The sequence below is a fragment of the Cyprinodon tularosa genome, unplaced genomic scaffold (genome assembly GCF_016077235.1).
Source record: "Cyprinodon tularosa strain WSP-4 unplaced genomic scaffold, ASM1607723v1 ctg939, whole genome shotgun sequence".
NCBI classification, from domain to species: domain Eukaryota; kingdom Metazoa; phylum Chordata; class Actinopteri; order Cyprinodontiformes; family Cyprinodontidae; genus Cyprinodon; species Cyprinodon tularosa.
Genome location: NW_024039717.1, coordinates 111,913 through 133,788, shown reverse-complemented (window position 1 = coordinate 133,788; position 21,876 = coordinate 111,913). Strand labels below are relative to the sequence as shown.

General features: G+C 39.5%; 1 protein-coding gene across 3 annotated transcripts; it reads left to right on the top strand.

Annotated features, from left to right (window-relative positions):
• Window positions 1–1,967: 1,967 nt before the first annotated feature.
• map3k9 (mitogen-activated protein kinase kinase kinase 9) lies at window positions 1,968–20,566 on the top strand. 3 transcript variants are annotated; one of them, XM_038274900.1, is made up of 11 exons: window positions 1,968–2,646; window positions 4,564–4,980; window positions 11,381–11,561; window positions 13,628–13,776; window positions 13,940–14,115; window positions 16,314–16,554; window positions 17,032–17,154; window positions 17,271–17,373; window positions 17,514–17,626; window positions 18,904–19,677; window positions 19,888–20,566. In XM_038274900.1, exons 1-11 carry the CDS (start codon window positions 2,259–2,261, stop codon window positions 20,334–20,336), a joined length of 3,114 nt encoding a protein of 1,037 aa, XP_038130828.1. In that variant the 5' UTR covers window positions 1,968–2,258; the 3' UTR covers window positions 20,337–20,566. The 3 variants fall into 3 exon arrangements, with proteins under 3 accessions (XP_038130828.1, XP_038130826.1, XP_038130827.1); XM_038274898.1 differs by having other exon boundaries at window positions 19,885–20,566; XM_038274899.1 differs by having other exon boundaries at window positions 1,969–2,646; window positions 4,567–4,980; window positions 19,885–20,566.
• The last annotated feature ends 1,310 nt before the right edge of the window (window positions 20,567–21,876 follow it).

Below are 21,876 nucleotides of genomic sequence, written 5' to 3'. Positions count from 1 at the left end.
AACAGCATTTACTTCGAGACATTCAATACAACTGTTCATTTATGTACTGTACATGTTTTATTTTTGTAATTTTTAATTGAGACTTATTTTGTTTTTTACAGGTTTCCTCCTTTAGTCTGGCATATTCCTTGAAACGGAAATTTCATTTTCAAAAGTCGAAGAACATTTGTCAAATGAGTCTTACAGTTTAGCAAAATACAAAACAAAAGCATAAGTTCGGTTTTTTGACATTTATTTCTGTATAAGCAACTCAATTAAGCTCTTAAGTGATATCCAAAGATTTTATTAGGTTGATGGTGGAAAATCAAATGTACACAGAGTCAACAAAGACCACTATTTTCTGGATGTGGTAGCAACAACCTCTTACCAAATTAGAATGATTTGAAATATACTAGTTGTGCACTTAAGAGCTTGGGTAAAACACTGCAGTAAGTCACTTTTGGTGTACCATGGAAAAGGATTGGACTGATACAGCCAGACTACTGTTTTCTACTTAGATTAAGTTAGAACACCCTTCACAATAATATATTAGTTGTTTTTTTCTGCTACCTGATTGAGGTCGAAAATGGGTACTCCCTGATTGCATTAATAGAACCAAGTATTAATTTAATGAACATTTTCATTCTTCCTTACATTAAGAGGGATTAAAACTTTTAACTTTCCTGTGGAACTGCAGCTCATATGAATAAAGTCATCTGTAACACAAAGAAACAAGAAAAAGAGACATGGATTTCTACCTTTCAAGCAGTTATATTCAGGAGTTTTATTACTTGGTTTGTTATAGAATATTGGCCAAGTAACATAATCAGAGACCAAGGAACACAGAAGAGAAGTCAAAGAGAAAGTTGTAAAGCTTAAAGCATATTAAGGTTGCAAAACAATATCTCAATAATCAGGGTGGCAGTGAGCAGCCACCCTGAGACTGCACTGCACCTTTCACATGGCCCCTGGTGTCACCAAGCTTATTGCTGGGTTCCAGGGTGCACAAAAATGGACAATATTTGGACTTCTTATTTGATCTAAAAAAAATATTTGCAAAAAAAGTACTATGTAAGTTAAATTAAAACTCAAAGTTTGATTACAGAGTTACTTTTTTTTTTCAAGCAAGTTTTGCCCTTGGAGTATGGAGGACCAATTCTGCATATTCAAAAATAAATACAGAAATAAATAAATGCTCAATAAATAAATCAGCATACATTTAATTTCCCCCCAAAATAAAATAAACAAATAAATGTAGGTAGATATTAAATTATGTGGTAAGACATAAAAAGTATATTTATTTTTTAATTATCTTGCCTCATTTACATAATGAGGCAGAAATGCATACAAAAATGTAAATACGACAGGCAGAAATAAATAGTGTTGAAGAAATAAAGAGGGTAAAAAAATACAAAGGAAGAATAAAACAAACAAAACTATCATATCATGCACATAAATTACTTCTTAAAAAAATAATTAATATATAAATAAAGTTGAAGATTATAATGGACAATAAATGAATAAGGTAATTATTGCAAAAGGCGAATGAATAAAGAAGCTAATTAAATTTCTACCCACATTTATTTTTTATTGTATTTTTGGGGGCAATTAATTGAATTCTTATTTATTTATAGAGCATTTACTTATTTCTGTATTTATTTTTAAATATGGCAGAGTTGGTCCTCCATATTCCAGAGCAAAACTTGTAAGTTATCAAAGTTCGAGTTTTAAATTGACTTACATAGTACTCAACTGTTTCTAAGATTAACTGATAAATCATTCCCACATGATGTCATAATGTAAATATGGCAGAGTTGGTCCTCCATTTTGGAGAGGTCATGTGTATTTGATTGGAGGGGCTTGCCCAGGGCACCATTCATGGAAGAAGCGCCACTGAGCCGGCCTGTGTTGAGAGGAGGAGGGTGGGGGGATGGGTTGGACCCAAACAACTGCTGACGTATCCATGCACCAATAGGATGACAGAGAATATTTACACGTTGGACGGTTGGTTTGGATCAAAAATACCACTGCGTCCGGGAAGTCCCAGCGATGATTGGATGCGGAATTGAGGCTGAGGAACCATCAAGCTGCAGCAGAGATGCGCTTTATGGGGTCCAGCAGGGGCTCCAATGGGGACAATACTGCAGTAGCAGCATAGAGCTCTAGTCATTTCCAGTGTTTTTCTGTGAGATTAGGTGCTACTCAGTCAGTGTGCGGCCGCAGGGCGCTCAGAGGTTGATGCACTGCAGTGGTCCTATTCGCCCCTATGGATCGCGTCCATGGATGTCTTCAAACCAGCTTTGGAGAACAGTTTGAGTCCCAGGGCGTCATTATCTGAAGAAGCAGAGTCGGATGCCTTTCGCTGGTCCAGCACAGCGGAAATCGAGCCGGCGCAGGATGAGGAGCGCGCCGCGCCTCCGCCAGGCGTCTGGACAGCCGTGTTCGACTATGAGGCCACTGCGGACGATGAGCTCAGCCTGCGCAGGGGGGACCTGGTGGAGGTCCTGTCCAAGGACTCCTTGGTGTCAGGAGACGAGGGCTGGTGGACCGGCATGATAGCAGACCGGGTTGGCATTTTTCCTTCCAATTATGTCAGCAAAAGGAACAGGACAGAGGAAGAGGCAGGCCTGCGGGACAGCTCGGAGCACCCAGTGCCTCCTCTGCACCGTGAGTGTCCTAATGTCAATCATTCAGAAAGTGAACCACTGTGCATCTAAAACACAGATCATAGGTAGAGTGTTTTTTTGTTATTTATTATCTGGCAGTAGGAGGAGGAAGCTAACACTGAGAGTGCTGTGTCACTCCGGTTGGCCTAGAAACAGGCTGGGTAAGCATCCTCAGCTTCAGGACCATTATTCAAAGCATCCCCCCTCAGTAGCATCCCCTGGAAAACCCAAGAGATCATTCTTTACATGCAATATTCGGTTGGTTTACAGTGTAATTGTTTTGCATAGCCATGGTGGTTTTGCAATACATGTGCAATTGAACAATTGGCAGACAATGGCCAGTCATTGCTTTCCCCTGCTCTTGGTGCTGAATGCAAAAAAAAAAAAAAAAAAAAAAACTTTCATAATTTGTGATTGATCATAACCAGACAGATATCCCATCCCCTGTTTTCCTAAATCTAACAGAAGCCCTATACCAGTCCTGAGTTTTTTAGCATCCCAATCTAACAGTCTTTTGAACATTTTGGAACACATGCTTGCTAAAAATATATTAAAGGTGCTGAGGCAATTTTTACTCATTGGCACGTTCACATGCTATGTCAGCATAAACATTTCAAAATAAATGAGATCTAGATGAACATATTCTGTTTGGGTGGATCACTCTATCTCAGCCAGTTATTCACTTGGAGACAGGTGGCCTACTTTTACACACCTGAAATATTCATCAAGGTCAGTCTTATAAGGCGGCATCAGCTCTTGATATAGAGGAAAGCTTTCATTACACTTTGTACTTTAATCTAAGCTGAAATACATGTGTAATGATATTTAAGTGATGTTTTTGATGAAAGCAAAAACATTTACTTGTCTGGTTTGTATTTACTGTATGTCAGAATAAACAACTATATTAGAGCTGAGTTATACTAAGCCACTGAATGTTTCTGAAATAATAAACTAATTGGAAAATATCTATATTTGTGGGATTTAAACTTATAGCTAAGATATTTTGCATTTTAGCATTGACTTTATCAGTTCAGCCTGCTATTTTGATTTTGGCATTACAATGTGGGTAAAGTTGGACAAAGATTTTCTGGACAAAGATGTAAACTGTTGCTCCAACACAGAAGCAGTTTCAACCACAGCTCATTCAACACCTAAAATGTATTGAATGTTTAAAAAAAAAACTGCATTAAAGATAATGTTGAACAGATGATAAATGTTAAAGTCCATTTGTTTCTCATTTAATTATAAATGTTGGGGGAAAAATACATTTTGAGAAGGGTTGAAATTAGAGTAAACAGCCATACCTTTTAAGGGTTAAAATTAAAATGCTGAAAACACAAAATATTGAAACGGATGCGTTTTTGTTTTTCTTCTTATGGAAAAAAATAAAATCCACGGCTGCCTTTTGCACCGATTATTTGTATATATTTTTACTTTATTTTCACTAAGTAAATTACAACACAAATGTAATTTTAGACCTTGGCTCTTGCTGGTTACCCTTGTGCACCAATTATTGGCGTAATTTAATCAATACAATTTTAACATACATTCTTTGGTTTTGAAAGGTTGTTTTTCAGTTTTTTTCCGCAACATATGTTTTTTGAAATTGCTTTACTCTTTTCTATACATGTCACTTTTTATCAATGCATTGTGAGTTTTTTTTTTCTTTTTAACCAAAATAGAGTCATTCTAAATCAATCATTACTGAAATTTTAAATTGACAAGCCAATCTGCTTAGGTGTAAACTTGAATTTAATTTGTTCCAAAAACTATAAAGTTTTTTTTTTTTCAATATTCCCTCTTCAGGTCTAGATTGTATGTTTCCAGATAGTTTTCAGGATAAGCTAGCATATCAGATGCTCATGACTGACTTGTTTTCCCAACATAAATCAGTGTCGTATCTGTCTTTTCTGCAAAGCAGTCTTGGAGATCGATTTCTCGGAGCTCACCCTTGAGGAGATCATCGGAGTCGGTGGTTTTGGAAAAGTCTACCGTGCGGTGTGGCGGGGTTCTGAGGTGGCCGTGAAGGCAGCCCGACGGGACCCCGATGAGGATGCGGCGCAGACTCTGGAGAGCGTGCGACAGGAAGCAAAGCTCTTTGCCATGCTCAATCATCCAAACATCATGGGCCTTCTGGGGGTATGCCTGCAGGAGCCCAACCTGTGCCTGATCATGGAGTATGCTAGAGGAGGGCCTTTGAACCGAGCTCTTGCTGGGAAACGCATCCCCCCTTGTACGTTGGTAAACTGGGCTGTGCAGATTGCACAAGGAATGCATTACCTCCATGACCAGGCTATCGTCCCCATTATACACAGGGACCTCAAGTCCAGCAACAGTAAGATTTCTATCATTTTGTGCTTTCATTAAAGTCTCTTTGTTAAAATGTTTGAAGAAATGCATGGGAACAGTGAAAATAACCAATTATTTTTTTTGTTTAGACACTACTCTGTATTTTTATTATTATAGAATAAATGATTAAAGAAACATCTATAAAGCATCAGGCAGTTATATCTTAATTTTCTCTCTGGTCTGTATCCTCATCATTTGAAAGTAAAACAATTCTAATAATGTACTTTGAAAGTACAATATAAATCTAAAAAAATGACACAATAATGCTTTTAATATTATTGTTTTGCTTGAGGATGGTTTTATGAGGTATGTGTCTCAGAACTCAAATCAGCAGGAAAAAGGCGTTGCATGCTTACATGTGGAGTTGATGTAATCTTGCATTTTGCCCAGTTGGATTGTCTAAGTCTCAAGCCTATTACTGAGGAATTACCCAGTGCCCTGCCCCAGCCTCCACATTGGTTGCTCATGCAACGAGTAAAACAAGGCTCCTAGCTGTAATTGGTTGATTCTATGGTGATCAACTCAGCAGCTTCACTTCCAAAGTTACTCTGCCTTAATGTCATATCTGACCTTTGTGGGGAAAGCCCCAAACCTTACTGACCTCATGGAAGTAGGCGGTCAGGCTTACCTCTTTCATTGTTTTCCTTTTCCTTTTAGGTCTGCCATGCCTTAGGAATTACTTTTAGGTTCTAAATGCTTTTTTAGGACCAGGCCTGGGAAAAAACTCGTGAGGGATCCTTGGTTTATTTAAATATTAGGGTGACTGCCCCAGACTGTCATGTTGGCTCTAACGTTATGGTTTTTATTTTGTGTTCATGGTTTTGATCACTTTCTCTGTTTTATCATTTTATATATGTTTACCAAATGCTGGTATTTTTTTACATTTAGGGGTTTCCATATTTGTTCTTTATGCTTATTATGCATATTTCTGTTGATTTCCCATTACCAGTCATGCTGTTGCTTTCCTAGTTATTCTTTCCTATTTATTGGATAGGTTGTTTGGTTCTCCCTGTGTTTCTCCCTTTTCGACTCAGTTTTCATTTTCCCTCAGCCAGAGCAATCATCTAATCAGTAGATTATGTTCACCTGTTTCTCCTCATTTTGCCTATTGCTTGCCCCATTTTTCTCCATTATTAAAGCATTCAGTTGGTTGTCAGTCATCACTGCCTTCCCTTTTTTAAATTCTGTTCTTTAGTCAATTTATTATTTTATTAAAATCAACAACACCATTCCTCTTCCTATCTTCATGGGAAGCAGCATGTTGGTCCTCTGTGGCCCCTATATGATCAATAGAAACATGTTCCAAGCTGGCCTGAACCAGTTGGATTCACTCACTTAATGAATATTGGCAAAACCAGTTAGAAACTGCATGTAGTTCTTAGCTGTGTCTTAAATGGGTATTAGTTGAATCAGTTCAATTTGTTCAGCTGTTCTAGGGTCTAAATTACTCTCAATTTTATGTAAAGTTGTTTGTATTCCAACCTATTAAGCCAGGTAATCCATACATACAAAAATGTTAAAGCCATTAATTCCACAGATTAATTTATGGGTGAATAATTTTAATGATATAAAAAATACATGCTGAACAAGCTTAAAGAAATGTTACACTTTCAGGTAATGAACCCCTTTCATTCTGCTGACTGGATTAAGAAACTAGCCATTTGCATTGCTTCTGTCAGTCTGCTCTATGATCTATGAGTTCTTAAATCTTTGAAAAGTCTTAAAAAGAGATTGAGGTTCTGCTGACTGAGAGCTGAGCAGCAGAATTAAAGAACCAGTAAAAACCGAGCAGTGGAATAAATCACAAGAGCTTTAAATGACGTAGTTGTACTGTTACAGAAGTAAAAATTTAAAAAATATTTGATTTGAAAATGGTGTCAAAGCATGTCTAGCAAAAGCATGACAGTCAATGAAAACTACTGTTGGAGGCAAGAAGTGAAACAGATTATGTAAATGCTTGATATGTGTTCGCCATCAACCAACACATCACAATAGTCAGCTTAATTTTCTTTTAATACACACACACACCTGTACTGTTTATCTCCAGACCACATCTGTCATTCCACATATTGTGTAATAAAAATCTGAGGAGTTGCAATGGAGGGAAGTTAGTGCCTTACCATTAGAACTCTTCTGAACTTTCTATCCATTGTCTGTTCAAGATATTACTTTAATAGTAGCTCGATCTTACATAGAAGTTATTTCTTGTGACTAAATGACAACAAATAAAACCAGTATTCCCTGGATAATAACATGCCAGCTGCAGGTGTAGCTCAATTTAATTAAATTAATTTCACTTTATTTATATAGCTCCAATTCACAACACGTCGCCTTAAGGCACTTTACAGTTCACCACACCAGTTGATTGCATCGACTCATTGACTCGAATGCAATCCCTCACACTAAGCATGCTTGTAGTGACAGTGGAGAGGAAAAAAAATCCCTTTTAACAGGAAGAAACCTCCAGCTGAACCAGGCTCAGTGTGAGCAGCCATCTGCCAAGGCAGACTGGGGTTCAAGGAGATAGAGGCAGTCATACAGAAAGAAGCAGAGATACAAAAGAAAACTGTAAAAAAAACGGCCCCATTCCAGGAAACACACAGCCTGGCAGACGAGCTCATCCAGACAGTACATCCAGCCAGTCTGAGTCAGAGAAACAGGACTACATTTGAAAAAAAGGCTGATCTCCAACATCTATAAATAAAGGTGTTGATGGAAGCAGCACAGCTAATATTTCTCTCCAATTGGTGTCACAGCCAAACAGGAACAGACAAGGCAAAGCTATTATGAGAAAAAGCAGAGAGAGCATGACGTTAAATATTAAACTAACAGATTCTGCAGTCGGAGAATAGAGATAGAATGAAGCAGAATGATGAAATAGGGGTCCCTATGTCCTCCAGAAGTCTAAGCCTATAGCAGCATAACTATAGAGATAGCTCAGGATAACCTTAGTCACTCTAACTATAAGTTTTATCAAAAAGGAAAGTTTTAAGCCAACCCTTTAAAGTAGACAGGGTGTCTGCCTCACGGACTAAAACTGGTAGTTGGTTCCACAGGAGAGGCGCCTGATAGCTAACAGATCTGCCCCCCATTTACTTTTAGAAATTCTAGGAACCACTAGTAAACCTGCAGATTGAGAGCGAAGTGCTCTGTTAGGAACATAAGGAACAATCAGATCTCTGATATGATGGAGCTTGGTCATTTAAGGCTTTATATGTGAGAAGGAGGATTTTCAATTGTATTTTAGATTTAACATTTGGATGAGGGAAACTAAGGGTTAAATGTTCAAAAGAGTTTTACAAATGAACTGCCTTTGGAGTAATAATCAGTAAGTCAGACTGAAAGATTGTTGCTACTCCTCCTCTTTGCCCAGAATTTCTGGGTATGTGAAAATGTAACTATAAGGAGTTGCCTCATTTATGCTCACACAATCCTCTTGCTGCAGCCAAGTTTCTGTAAGGCAACATAAATCAATGTAATTAATACAAATCAAGTCATTAACTAGCAGACTTTTTGAAGAAATATCTTATGTTAGATTAAATAAACCACATTTAATCGTTTTATCTTTTTCCCCAATCTCAGATATTTTTATTTTTATTAGATTATTATGATTTACTCCTTTGGGAATCTTTTCTAATTTATTAGATTTTGGTCGTGAGCAAGACTACCTGGATAGAATAATGAGTGGGCAACAGTAGAGAAGCTGCAGAGCTAACTACGACTCGTGGCTTCGGGGTCTGCACCCTGGGTTGTCAGGGTTTTGGAGGACCAACAAATCTGGCCAGGTTCCTAGAAAGAAGAGCTGCACCATCCAAAGTGGGATGGATGCTGTCTCTCCGAATCAGATCAGGCTTTCCCCAAAAGGATTGCCAATTATTAATGTAGCCCACCTAGACAACCAGCAGTTGAGTGACGACATGCAGCTAAACATGTCATCGCTGGTCAGATCAGGGAGATGAGCAGAATTACGGAGTCCAACATTGTTTTGGCAAACTTACACGCTGAAGCAACACTAATTATAGTGACCTCCGATAACCGGGTGTCATTACATCCAGCTAGAATAAAAATCTCACTGTAGTTAACCTTATCGTTAGCCAGAAGTTTCAGGTAGGATTTGATGTAGCCCATTCTGGTCCCCGGCAAACATTTGATTATGGTCCCTGGTGTCTCTAATGCCACATTTCTGATTATAGAGCTGCCAATTACCAGAGTTAGCTTCTCAGTGGGTGCATCACTGAGCGGGGAAAATCGATTAGAAACGTGGATGGGTTGGTGGTGACCTGTGGGCAGAGATCCACGACTTTGCTTTCTGCTTACCTTTACCCAATACCTGGCTGCTCTAGCACTTTTGAAGGACAACTACGTGGGGGGCCTACTTTAACCCCTGGATGTTCAACAGCCTGAAGCCTGGATTCTAACTCTGACATCCCCGCCTCCAAAGCTAAAAAAAAAATTCTACACTTATTACACATACCATTATCTCTAAAGGAGGCAGAGGAATAACTGAAAATCTGACATGGAGAGAGGAGAGGACAGTTAGAATTACTTAGATACAGAGATATCACAGAAAAAAAGATACCCTGAGCAGCCATGCAGCTCAGCAGTAAAAACAGGAAGTGAACATGATACGTCTCACCAATAACAGCAGTGCCACCCTTTAGTGGCAGGAGGTTCATCAACGAATAAAAATGTCATTTAAAAAATACAGAGTTGCATAATACACAATAATGTAGCCTAATAAAATAAAAAATTCCTTTAAGTCCTGTCAGGTTGAGTGGAGATTTTGGAGGACCCAAATGCAGAGACTGAAGCTGAAGTGTTTCTTGCAGATGTAATCATTCAAAGAGCTGACAACTGACACAAAAATCCAAAAATAACAAAATACAGAAAACCAAAAACCAGAAGACGTCAGGGAAAACACACATGAGGATCAAGAATAAATGAGAAACCAGCACTGAGGAACTCCACAGGGAGGGTATATATGAGAGAGAGAACAAAGACTGGGCTAATGAGCTCTCAAGAAGCAGGTCTGGATGGAGGCATCTAGAAGGGGAGCTAGGCGAAGGAGACTGACACAAGGGGGCAACAGAGGGTAAACAAGAAATACATAAGAACTAAAAGAATACAACCAGAACGACTAGATAAACATAAAATGGAAATGAAACGAATGAAAAAACCCATGACAAGTACAATAAATGTAGTAATTTAGTGAAAAAATAGGTATGGATGACACTCTGGTGCACTCCTACATCAAGTCTGGAGCATTCGTAAAATATGTTTGTGCCTGAGAAAAAATTATAGATAGAAGAAAAAAGGTAAATGCAGCATTTTCTCCTAAATCTCTCATATGAACCATTGGAGAATGAGTTTGTTATGAACCCTCAACAGGCAAGAGGCAGGGTATACCCCGAGAGCTCCCGCTTCTCTGTCTGTCTGTCTTTCTTTCTGTCCATACCTTTATTCTTTTTCTATCTATCTATCCATCTATCTTAGTTCATGTGTTGGAACAATGCAGGAAAGGCTGCCAAGCATACACACATGACACAGAAACACACAGTCCACAAACACTCACTCATGCCTAAGGGCAGTTTAAAAAAAACAATTAACCAAAAATTTAAGTTTCTAGATTGTTTAGGAAAATACACAGATAAATCTCCAAAAGTAGAGATCTCAATATCGGATTAAACAAGATCAAAACATTTAAAAGTGAGGCCTAAATACAACAACCCAGAAAACCCCAAATACAGCATCACAGCCACATGATCACTAGATGAAGAGGTGCTTGATGCCCTCATGCTCCAGTCTCCATTTGGGGCAGCCAGAGCAAATGGCCTGGCTTTTTTCATCCAAGAAGAGACCTGCAAGCATGTGTTTAGAAGGAGCCATGCTTTAGCTGATCACACCAGGAATAGGGGGTTGCTTTCCACTGCCTATACAGCAAACTGTACAATTGCCGTTTTGTGTGAGAGTTCAGGCTGTAAAAGCCAGAGCTGAATATATTAGCATTGATCAAGGGGATGGTTTTCAACTCTGCATTGACTGCTTTGTTGTTTTAGCTTATAGTTGCTTGTTTTTTACTCTTTCTTCTTCTCTTCTCTTCTTTTATTCTTCTAATCCTTTCATCCTGGCCTCCCACCAACCACACCCTTTTTGTTTGCCCCTCTTTTTTCTTTTGCGTTTCCACTTGCATTGTGCTGAATCATGGGACTCATGCCGCCCCCTCTCCCAACATCTGAAAATCTGATTGGTCATCGCCTGAAACCTTCCACCTTATCTGCCTCCCCTTCCACCAATCTGCACGCATCCCCTCCTTCCCACAACCTCCAACCTCACCCCATTTCTCCAACTCAAACCCCCACCCCTACATTGCTTCATTGTTGCCTCAGTCCTGATCCTTGAGAGGGTGGATATGGAGGACCTCAGCAACAAGACTCTGAAGATAACCGACTTTGGGTTGGCTCGGGAGTGGCACCGCACCACCAAGATGAGCGCGGCTGGGACCTACGCCTGGATGGCTCCTGAGGTCATCCGCTCATCCACGTTCTCCAAGGGTAGCGACGTGTGGAGGTGGGCGGAGGAAGGGGCAGCTCTGCAGAGAAACAAGCTGCAGAGAGCTTTTAATAATGAACAGTAAACACTGAAAAAAAGAATCTGAAATTATATTTTGAATTCACACTTCTAAAATTACATTTGACCTTATTACACATGTATACACAGTACACTTTTCTACTTTAGCCTTACTATTCTAAAGCCCTTTTATACCAGAGGTATCAAAAACATGCAATTTTCTAATAAACATATATTTAAAAAAAATGCAATATTCTAATGAGACAAATAAAATGTATTATTTTAGTTAAAAATAAATTCTCACATTTGCGAAGGTTGAAAAGACAAACATTATAAATTTTACATATTTTTTACATTTTTGTGGTTAAACCGATCGTTTCAAATGCGACCAAGCCACTTGGTTTTGTGGTCCTAATTCAGATACATATTTGATTTTTTTCAAAGGTGACCTGCTCTGAATGGCCAGGTCACATTCATCTGATTTGTATGCCATTAATACTCAAAATAGGTCAATATTCAGCTTCCTGCTATGCAGATGCGGGAAGAAAAACAACAACCACGGTGGACAATCACAAGGAAAGCAGTTGTATTTTCAACCTTTGGAAAATATTTTTTTGTTAATGCACTGGCTGAGGATGGGAGAGAAATGAAAGATTGCAAGATGTGCTCCAGCAATTCCATCGATGTATACTTCAGTAATCACAGAGTACGCTCGCTTGTGATATTGTGTCCTCTATTGTGCATGCAGGAAACTTCGGTTGTGTGAAAGCAGTTTACACAGGAGATCACATACAGGTTCCATATATTTAGAAATGTAAATGACTATGTAAATAAATCAGATAAAAAAAAAAAATCTGAATTCAGAATTTAGACCAGCAGTATGAATGTGGCCTAATAGTTCATGGACCACTCTTTTAATACCCTAAACTTTACAGTTTCTAATTTGACTCAAACAAAAGGTAAATGTGTATTTTATACCTTATGATGCAAGCATTTAGAGAAGGGTTGTGATAAGATTATAAGAGAATAAACTGTAATAGGCCATTCCTTTAGTCAGTGCACCTATTATCTACTGTATCCTTTTAAGTGCAGCTTCCATCTGTCTAAAGAGTAACCTCTCCAAAATGACTTTTTTTCCCCCAACACTTGCAACTACAAATATATCTTTAATGTTTTTAGGTACAGTCCTGCTGATGTTGTTGTATAACTACTAATGTGATCACACCTCTTACTCTGACCAAGTGTTGTCTAATTCTTTATAAAAAAATAACAAATGGATAACTACTAAATTAGAAGTTCAAATAGATTACCTAAAAACAGAGTAATCCTCCAGCATGATGCAGCCACCACCATGTTTATTGCTGGGGAAAGTGTGCTTGTAGGGCATGAGACCAATGGATATTAAATGGTAGGGGGTTCCAGTGATTGTTCTGTTCTTATTCTTATGCATCTTTGCTTTTTATATCAAGACTTAAAAGATAAATATTTCTTGGTCAAAGTTTAATGTGATGGATGTTTTTTATTTTTCTTCTTTTTGTTTTAAATAACCTATTTTAATCTGTTTCAAGTCTTATAGCTTACATCAAATAGGTTTGGGTGTAGGTTTGCTAATACTTCTACTGTAACTCTTCTACTAAATGGTCACCCAATTTTCTATGTGTGAAATGTACCACTATTAATAATTGAGAGCATTTAAATATGTTTTATTAGCAGGGCGTTCATGTTTTTGACTCAATAAGTGCTGATTTTTCATTTCTTGCAAATATGTTTGATGAGATAGTAAGCTATTTTAACTGTAAAGAAAATGCACTGCTTTGTATGTTCTCAGATCTTAACATATTTAATCCTGACCTTTGGTATTAACAGGAGTAGGGTGCAGAATATTGCCCATCCGATCCTATTTTGACATTTATTGGATCGATACTATTAGAATACCAGATATACTGATTAAAGCCCTTTCCCCCAGCAACATATTATATAACTACAATTTTCATAGCATTTAAAAATTATCTGTGCATGTGTAGGTGTACTGATTGCCTATGTTTTTTCTTCTCCTTTGATTTCAGTTATGGCGTGCTGTTATGGGAGCTGCTGACCGGAGAGGTTCCTTTTCGAAATATTGATGCTCTTGCTGTAGCCTATGGAGTGGCAATGAACAAACTGGCTTTGCCCATTCCCTCCACTTGCCCTGAGCCTTTTGCACGTATAATGGAGAGTAAGTGGAGAAAAAAAAATACTTTCTAACTATCCAGTAGTGGCCCCTGAAGTGCATTTTAAAAGCATGAAATAAAGCAATCAGAATACTTTGTTTCACCAACTGTTGACTTATTAATCCTGTATATTCTAAATTGTTCTTTTTGTCTATCTTTTTGCCCCAGATTGCTGGAGCCCAGATCCTCACTCGCGGCCACTGTTCACAACCATCCTGGACCAGCTCACTGCTATTGAAGAATCTGGCTTTTTTGAAATGCCTGCAGAGTCCTTCCATTCCCTGCAGAATGACTGGAAATTGGAGATACAGGAAATGTTCGATCAGCTTCGGACCAAGGAGAAGGTGAAGATTGTAGAGATAGATAAAAAAAAAAACTTCTATGCCATTTCTAAAATTCTATTCATGGGTCAAACTAAAAACAGGTCAAAACACTGTCGATTTGACATAAAAGGGGAAAAAAATGGAAATAAAACATCATGCAGCTCAACAATAGTTAAAAGCCAATTTGAATAAATGAGTCTCCAGATGTTTATTTAAAGAATCAAAGGAATCAGGATGATGGAGGCAAGGCTTTCAACAATCCAGAGGTTTCAGCCCTTAAGGAATTAGTCCCCTCTAATATTAAAATATGTTTTTGGAATCAATAAAAGCTTTGGGAAGGAGCCAATAGCCAATAGAAAGTGGTTAATACTTGAGAAGTCTTGTGTGGTGGTTAGTAATGCAGCAGCATTATGTCCCAACATGATCCATCTTATATAAAAACTGAATACATATGTATATAATAACTGAAAAGCCTTTATGATCATCTGTTTCTATTGGATCCACAAATATGAATATACAATGACATGCATAATCAAAAGAAAAAAGAACTGTTAGGTTGGATAGATTAGTCCAGCAACATATTGCTAGGTTTCAGTTGTTTGTTCTGAGTATATCTAATAACTAGGTTATCTGTCTAATCAAAGTTCACCTGCCTGTAGGTGCAGGTGAACTTGTAGGTGACTTTCAAATCAGACTTTTCAAATCAGTACAGCTACATATCATCAGCATAGACATAAAATAAATCAAAAGTCTGCCTGATTATTTTGCCCAGGGGTGAAATACACTATATTGCCAAAAGTATTTGCTCACCTGCCTTGACTCACATATGAGCTTAAGTGACATCCCGTTCCTAATCCATAGGGTTCAATATGACGTCGGTCCACCCTTTGCAGCTAGAACAGCTTCAACTCTTCTGGGAAGGCTGTCCACAAGGTTTAGGAGTGTGTTTATGGGAATTTTTGACCATTCTTCCAGAAGCGCATTTGTGAGGTCGCACACTGATGTTGGACGAGAAGGCCTGGCTCTCAGTCTCCGCTCTAATTCATCCCAAAGGTGTTCTATCGGGTTGAGGTCAGGACTCTGTGCAGGCCAGTCAAGTTCATCCACACCAGACTCTGTCATCCATGTCTTTATGGACCTTGCTTTGTGCACTGGTGCACAGTCATGTTGGAAGAGGAAGGGGCCAGCTCCAAACTGTTCCCACAAAGTTGGGAGCATGGAATTGTCCAAAATGTCTTGGTATGCTGAAGCATTCAGAGTTCCTTTCACTGGAACTAAGGGGCCAAGCCCAGCTCCTGAAAAACAACCTCACACCATAATCCCCCCTCCACCAAACTTTACACTTGGCACAATGCAGTCAGACAAGTACCGTTCTCCTGGCAACCGCCAAACCCAGACCCGTCCATCAGATTGCCAGATGGAGAAGCGCGATTCGTCACTCCAGAGAACGCGTCTCCACTGCTCTAGAGTCCAGTGGCGGCGTGCTTTACACCACCGCATCCGACGCTTTGCATTGCACTTGGTGATGTATGGCTTGGATGCAGCTGCTCGACCATGGAAACCCATTCCATGAAGCTCTCTGCGCACTGTTCTTGAGCTAATCTGAAGGCCACATGAAGTTTGGAGGTCTGTAGTGATTGACTCTGCAGAAAGTTGGCGACCTCTTCGCACTATGCGCGTCAGCATCCGCTGACCCCGCTCCGTCAGTTTACGTGGCCTACCACTTCGTGGCTGAGTTGCTGTCGTTCCCAAACACTTCCATTTTCTTATAATACAGCTGACAGTTGACTGTGGAATATTTAGGAGCGAGGAAATTTCACGACTGGATTTGTTGCACAGGTGGCATCCTATCACAGTTCCACGCTGGAATTCACTGAGCTCCTGAGAGCGACCCATTCTTTCACAAATGTTTGTAAAAACAGTCTGCATGCCTAGGTGCTTGAATTTATACACCTGTGGCCATGGAATTGATTGGAACACCTGATTCCAATAATTTGGATGGGTGAGCAAATACTTTTGGCAATATAGTGTATATTAGAAATAAGAATAGGTCCCAGGGCAGAGCCTTGTGGGACCTAATAGAGCAGGCTATTGGATTTTGATATGATAAAGTTTTCACAAATAAAATCCATAGCTGATAAACTGACTATATCTCTAATCCTGGTGTGATTAATAGAATTAACATATTTTGAATTCCCTCCTCGTCTGGCATCTATCAGGAGCTGCGATCATGGGAGGAAGAGCTTACTCAAGCCGCCCTGCAGCAGAAGTGCCAAGAGGAGGCATTAAGGAAGCGCGAGCAGGAGCTCGCGGAAAGAGAGATTCACATTGTTGAGCGGGAGCTAAACATCATCATCCATCAGCTCTACCAGGAGAAGCCACATGTGGAGAGCAGGCAGGGCAAGTTCCGCCGCAACCGCCTTAAACTTAAAGATGGGAACAGGATCAGCCTACCCTCAGGTATGAATGGCTGTCAACCACCAATGTACAAAGGAAACGAAAAAAATAAAATAAATAAATAAAAACAAACACCTGCAAAAATAGATGTTGTTTTTTTAAAAGGATTACATGAAATAGAAGTGGATTATAAGTTTTTTCATGTTTCATCTACTAACTTCAGTGTGTTTTAAATTGTGTTTTACCAAACGAGAAGTTTCCCCACAGCATAATAATGCTACTGCTATGTTGTGCTATGGAGATTGTATTTTTAGGTAGATGTGCATAGTGCATTAATTAAACACACTCTTTAATTAATGCACTATTTCTTATACAAAAGCTAAAAGTGATATTTGAAATGTTGCTAATACAGAAGTGTTTAGACCTGATTACACAGTTTTAGTGTCTTTAAAAGAATTCATACTGCTTGAACTTTTCACCTTTCTTCACAATCATATTCTGGCAACCAGCTAAGGCTTTTTTCCATTGATTACCTTATAGATTTTCAGCACAAAATCACAGTGTTGGCATCTCCATCCCATGATCATCGAAGGAATCTCCTCAGCAGTGGTTCCAGCCCGCCAACCAGCCCACTCATGCTGCCTCGCCTTCGAGCCATCCAGCGTAGGCACAAGTCTCATTTTTTAAGCATATTTTGTTTTGTTTTTTTCTTGACTCACAGTTTTATTTGGCTTTTTAATGATCTCTGAACATATATTTAGAAAAGATCCATGTTTCAGTTACTCCAGGAAAGGACCGCACAGAGATCGAGAGAAAGGGGTCAAGGAAGAAGGGTCGTTCCCGTGGGAATGGAATATACAGGGAGCACAGTGCAGATGCATGGTGAGAGATTTTAAAGTCAGTTTAATATGGTCTGTGTGGAAATATAAAATGTGTGTTTTATTTGATAACCCAATGGCTGAGTTATAATGATGAAATAAAAAAAAAAAGCTGTGAAAAAAAAAGATTTCCTCATTCTTCAGTGTGAAACCTCCCCATGAGGGCAGCAGGCAGCGGTCCTGCAGCGCTCCGAACCTCCGCAGATCCCCAAGGCACAGTCCAGCAGTGCCTGGAGTACCAAGCCTACTGGAGACAGGTGAGCTCGACCATTTTAGATGGGGCAACAAAAAAAAAGGACAAATGATTTGATTATTATTTTTATTTAAAAACACACCAAAAAGAAAACAGGAGAGTCTTGATTCTCCTCACACTTTGACTAAAGGTTTACGATTGAATCTATTACCATAAAGAAACTACAGCTTGCTTTGAGAACTCATCCTACTGAACTTGGCCACATTGCAACAACTAACGCCACAGCTAACAATTATATCTGCCCTGATTCTTGCAGATCTGTAAAAGAGTGATGCCCAAAATCAGTCCTCAAGGGCTGCTATCTTACATGTTTTAGTTCTTCTTCCTGGAGGTAGCTACTTCCTCCTTAGCATGTCAAAGTTCTGCATATGGCTGCTAATGAGTTACCATTTGGCCCAAGTGTGTTAAAAAAGAGAGACGGACAACTAGAACATCCAGAATACCTATTCTTAAGGATGTACTTTGAACTTTGGCTGTGTGCAAACATCCACCCTAACCCCTAAATCCGTCAATCACTAACCGATCACTAAATAGTGGCCGCTCACACAACAGACAGCAAGCCGCTGTGACAACAAATCCTATTATGCTTTGCGAGGAGAGCTCTCGCAAAGCATTCCGGGATATATCTGCTCATCTAGTGACCATGGATGATCACTATTTTTCAAGGTGGATCGTAGGAAATTTTAAGTCCACTACTGTTTCATCCTCTAGACATTCGGACACTCATTTAAAATGGTGTAATCACTATATGGTGATTAGGGCAGATGTTTGAATATAGCCATAGTGTGGCCAATTCAAGAAAGAAATATAGGAACAGAGGAGTAAACAGCTAAGCTGGGCCAAAAGGAACGAGTAATGACAAGCTTCCTTGAAATATAGTAGTAAGTGGGGGGGGGGCGGGTTCAAGTATGCCAGATGTTGATTTTCCAACTACGCTGGTTATTTAGTTTATTGGTTACCAATAATAACTTACTAAAATACTCTGAATCAAGAGTGCAGCGGTGAATACATATGTACATCATGTTTCAAATTTCTTTTTGAAAAAAATGTTGAAAAACATGTTTTTTTTTCTTCTGTGCTCCTGAATAATGTAATACGCAATGTTGGACAATCTCATAAAATCCCAACATGTAATGTTACATGTTTTTTTTTTTCTTCTGTGCTCCTGAATAATGTAATACGCAATGTTGGACAATCTCATAAAATCCCAACATGTAATGTTACATGTTTGATTTTTCACAGTTTAAGGGATATCAATGCCTCTGTGATGCTATTTTTCAGAAAATGAAGACTGCTGCTTCACTACGGAGCCGGGTGCAGCTCCTGGTCAGTCCTACCTCTGCATTCCCTTCCAAAAAGACACCCACGGAGCGTCTTCCATTGAAACTGAGGGGGATGAGTACTGCCTCCGCAGCCAGGCCCCCGGCACCCCGCCATGCAGAAAGAGTCCAGTAGGAGGTCGGCGTTCTGAGCTGGTCCTGCTGGGATGTGGAGCTCTGTTGGCAGCTGTTGGACTGGGATGCAACCTGCTAACTTTGGCCCAGCCTGAGGAGAGCATCAAATCCAGATGGGAGGGTTTCTTTCACAGAACAGCTGGCCAAAGGCGTAGCACTAGCTCCCCGACTCGCAGACTGTTCCAGAGGGAAAGTCCATTGAAGACTTTGGCCCCCTCCTTACCTGAGCGAGGTTTACCCTCCTCATATACGCTCCTGTCCTTATCGTCTATTTCTGACTCTAACTCCACCCATTCATTGCTGCGCTCCGACAGCGACGAACTGTTGATCTGCCGTCCTTCGTCGGGATCATCCCGGCCTCCTGTGCCACCTCCGGTCTCACAGCGCAAGACGGTCCAGACCCCAGTGAATTCACTAGTCAACATTCACGTGGAGAGCTTCAAGCGGAACCCCCGCCAGTCGCTAACACCCACACATGTCCCCTGTATCCCACCTTCCTCTCGGGGGCTCCGTAGAACCCCATCAGATGGAGCCATCAAGAAGAACGGTCCTCCCAGCTCACTGGAGACTTTGCCAGAGAAGAAAGCTTTAGAGAACACAGGTAAAGGCTTCATATCCTGATTTTATTGTTTTTCTGAACTGGAAATATTCTGATATATTACATGTCATAAATAAAAAGTTTACTTTTTCACATTTATAATGTTAACGCTGAAGCAGGTAATAAAGTCACGAGATATGTCTCAAAATCAGTTTTTCTTTATACATGGTCAGTAATTATTCTCAGCTTCTTTTTCCTGTTTATTTGTAGCAGGTGGCTTCAGGGGTTTAAAAGAAGAAAATCAAGAGGTTCCGCGGCTTCCTGACCCCAACGTGGTATTCCCCCCCACCCCTCGCCGTCGCTGTGCTCCAGAACGCCCTAAAACCTTGGACGTTGTGGCCCGGCCTCGCCCTTCACCACGGCCACGGTGCGATGTGTTCTGGGGAGACTCTCGGCTTAGGGGCAATGGACACACCCTGGGCAGTGGCGAGTCCCCCGCTTACACCTCCAGTACAGAGACACCGCCCACTGTAGAGTTTGGTAGAGACTCCACAGATCAGCCAACTCCAATGGAGGCTCCAACTCCCTTCACTCCCAGCAGGAATGCAAACCTGTTGGATAAGTGGGATGAGGGTCAGAGTCGGGATGGAACAGTCCCCCTTTGCAGACCAGACAGCAGCCTTCCCAAAGACTCACCTTATAATCCAGAGTTCTGGTCCTGACTCAGTCCAACACATGAACAGGGTGGACCTGCTGTTAGCTGTAAAACTCTCACCAATCTATGTTAGTTTTAATCAAAATAGTACACATTCTCCAATCTACATCATTGGAACAAAATTTCAATGACGTCTTTTCTTTCTTCTATTCATTATTTTTTCTAAATAGTAACCAAAATCTGCATTAAAAAAAAAAGATCTGAACCAGGTCTGGCTTTAAAGAAAGATATTAATTCAGAACCATCATCAGCTCTAGATTCTTGTTATTTTCTTCAGAAAATCTCTGATGTTATCACAAAGCTTTACACACCTATCTCTAGCTTGCGTTTGGATTGTGCATTAAAGTGCACTTTTAAAAATTCTCATGAATGTAAAACATTTTTTATGGTCAGAAAGTAAACAGTAACTCCACTTGAGCCTCTCGGCTCCATCTGTTTCCCACTCGTGCTCTGGCAGTGGATGGGTTCCTGTTTTGCACCAAGTTCCCTTCCTCACTGGTCCCTTCGTAAGCCACAGACAGAATTGCTGCTGTTTGATATGAGTCTGCTTGTTTTTCCAATGTTTTTCCAAGTTTGCAACTACAGAAACCACAGGAAATCTCCTCAGTTGTAATTTTTACTTTTTTATTTATTAATGATCCTGTAAAAGACATTGAGAAATTACTATGGAAGTTATAATTGTTGGAAGGAGACAAAAGGAAATGTTTAGTTTTTTGGCTGGGGGGGGGGGGACACCCACATAGGTCCCAGATGATGTATGGGATTTTTTTTTTATCATCTTAATGTTGTTTTTTATTTATTTGGTGTCTTATTTTTTTATCCTGTCTGCCTTGATTTTTACACAATTGCTTTATCTGAATGTTTCCGGAATTTTCAGCCTTTGCACAGAGCAGTGTCGTTTGATTTTAAGCTGCACTTTCTTAATTTAAGTTTTTTTTATTGTCCATTACCTGGGGCTTGACAACCTCTGAATCATTTTTAAGGGAGAGTAGCTGAAGAGCTCTTTGATTTTTTTAAAACCATAAGAAATAATTCAGTTTGAATTTATTGGATATAAAATAAAATAAAATTATTTTTTACAGTGTCTTTTCCAAGAAATGTAGCTGCTCAGTGAGCACTTATCACAACACAGTTTCTCTTGTTTAAGTGGTGTTAACTTGTAAAGAATCCAGTCATTTTATGGGGCATCTCATGAACATCTATTTCACTTTTGTTCGGTTTAAATAAAACACTGGATTTAAAAATACTAAAAGCACCGATGCATTTAAGTTTTAAAAAAAGGGAAGCGTGGGTTTATTATTTATTTTTGTATACACTTCAATTTTTATTTTATTGTTTATTTATTTAATTATTTATTTATGACATGCAACACAAATGTTATAAAAGAGAGCTGAAACAGTTCCTATTTTTCCGTTGTAATGTTTCTTATGTGTCTAAATGAAGCAAATGAATGAATTCTTACTCATGTCTGAAACTAAACCTGACCCCCTCCCCTTTCAGAACTGTGAAAAAATAGATAATGTCTGAAGCACCATCCATATATGTTT

Coding starts and splice junctions, on each gene's coding strand:
- map3k9 (XM_038274898.1), top strand. CDS start 2,259: ATGGATGTCTTCAAACCAGCTTTGGAGAACAGTTTGAGTCCCAGGGCG. Junction 14,116..16,313: donor AGCTTCGGACCAAGGAGAAG/GTGAAGATTGTA, acceptor GGCATCTATCAG/GAGCTGCGATCATGGGAGGA. Junction 17,627..18,903: donor ACCAAGCCTACTGGAGACAG/GTGAGCTCGACC, acceptor GCTATTTTTCAG/AAAATGAAGACTGCTGCTTC.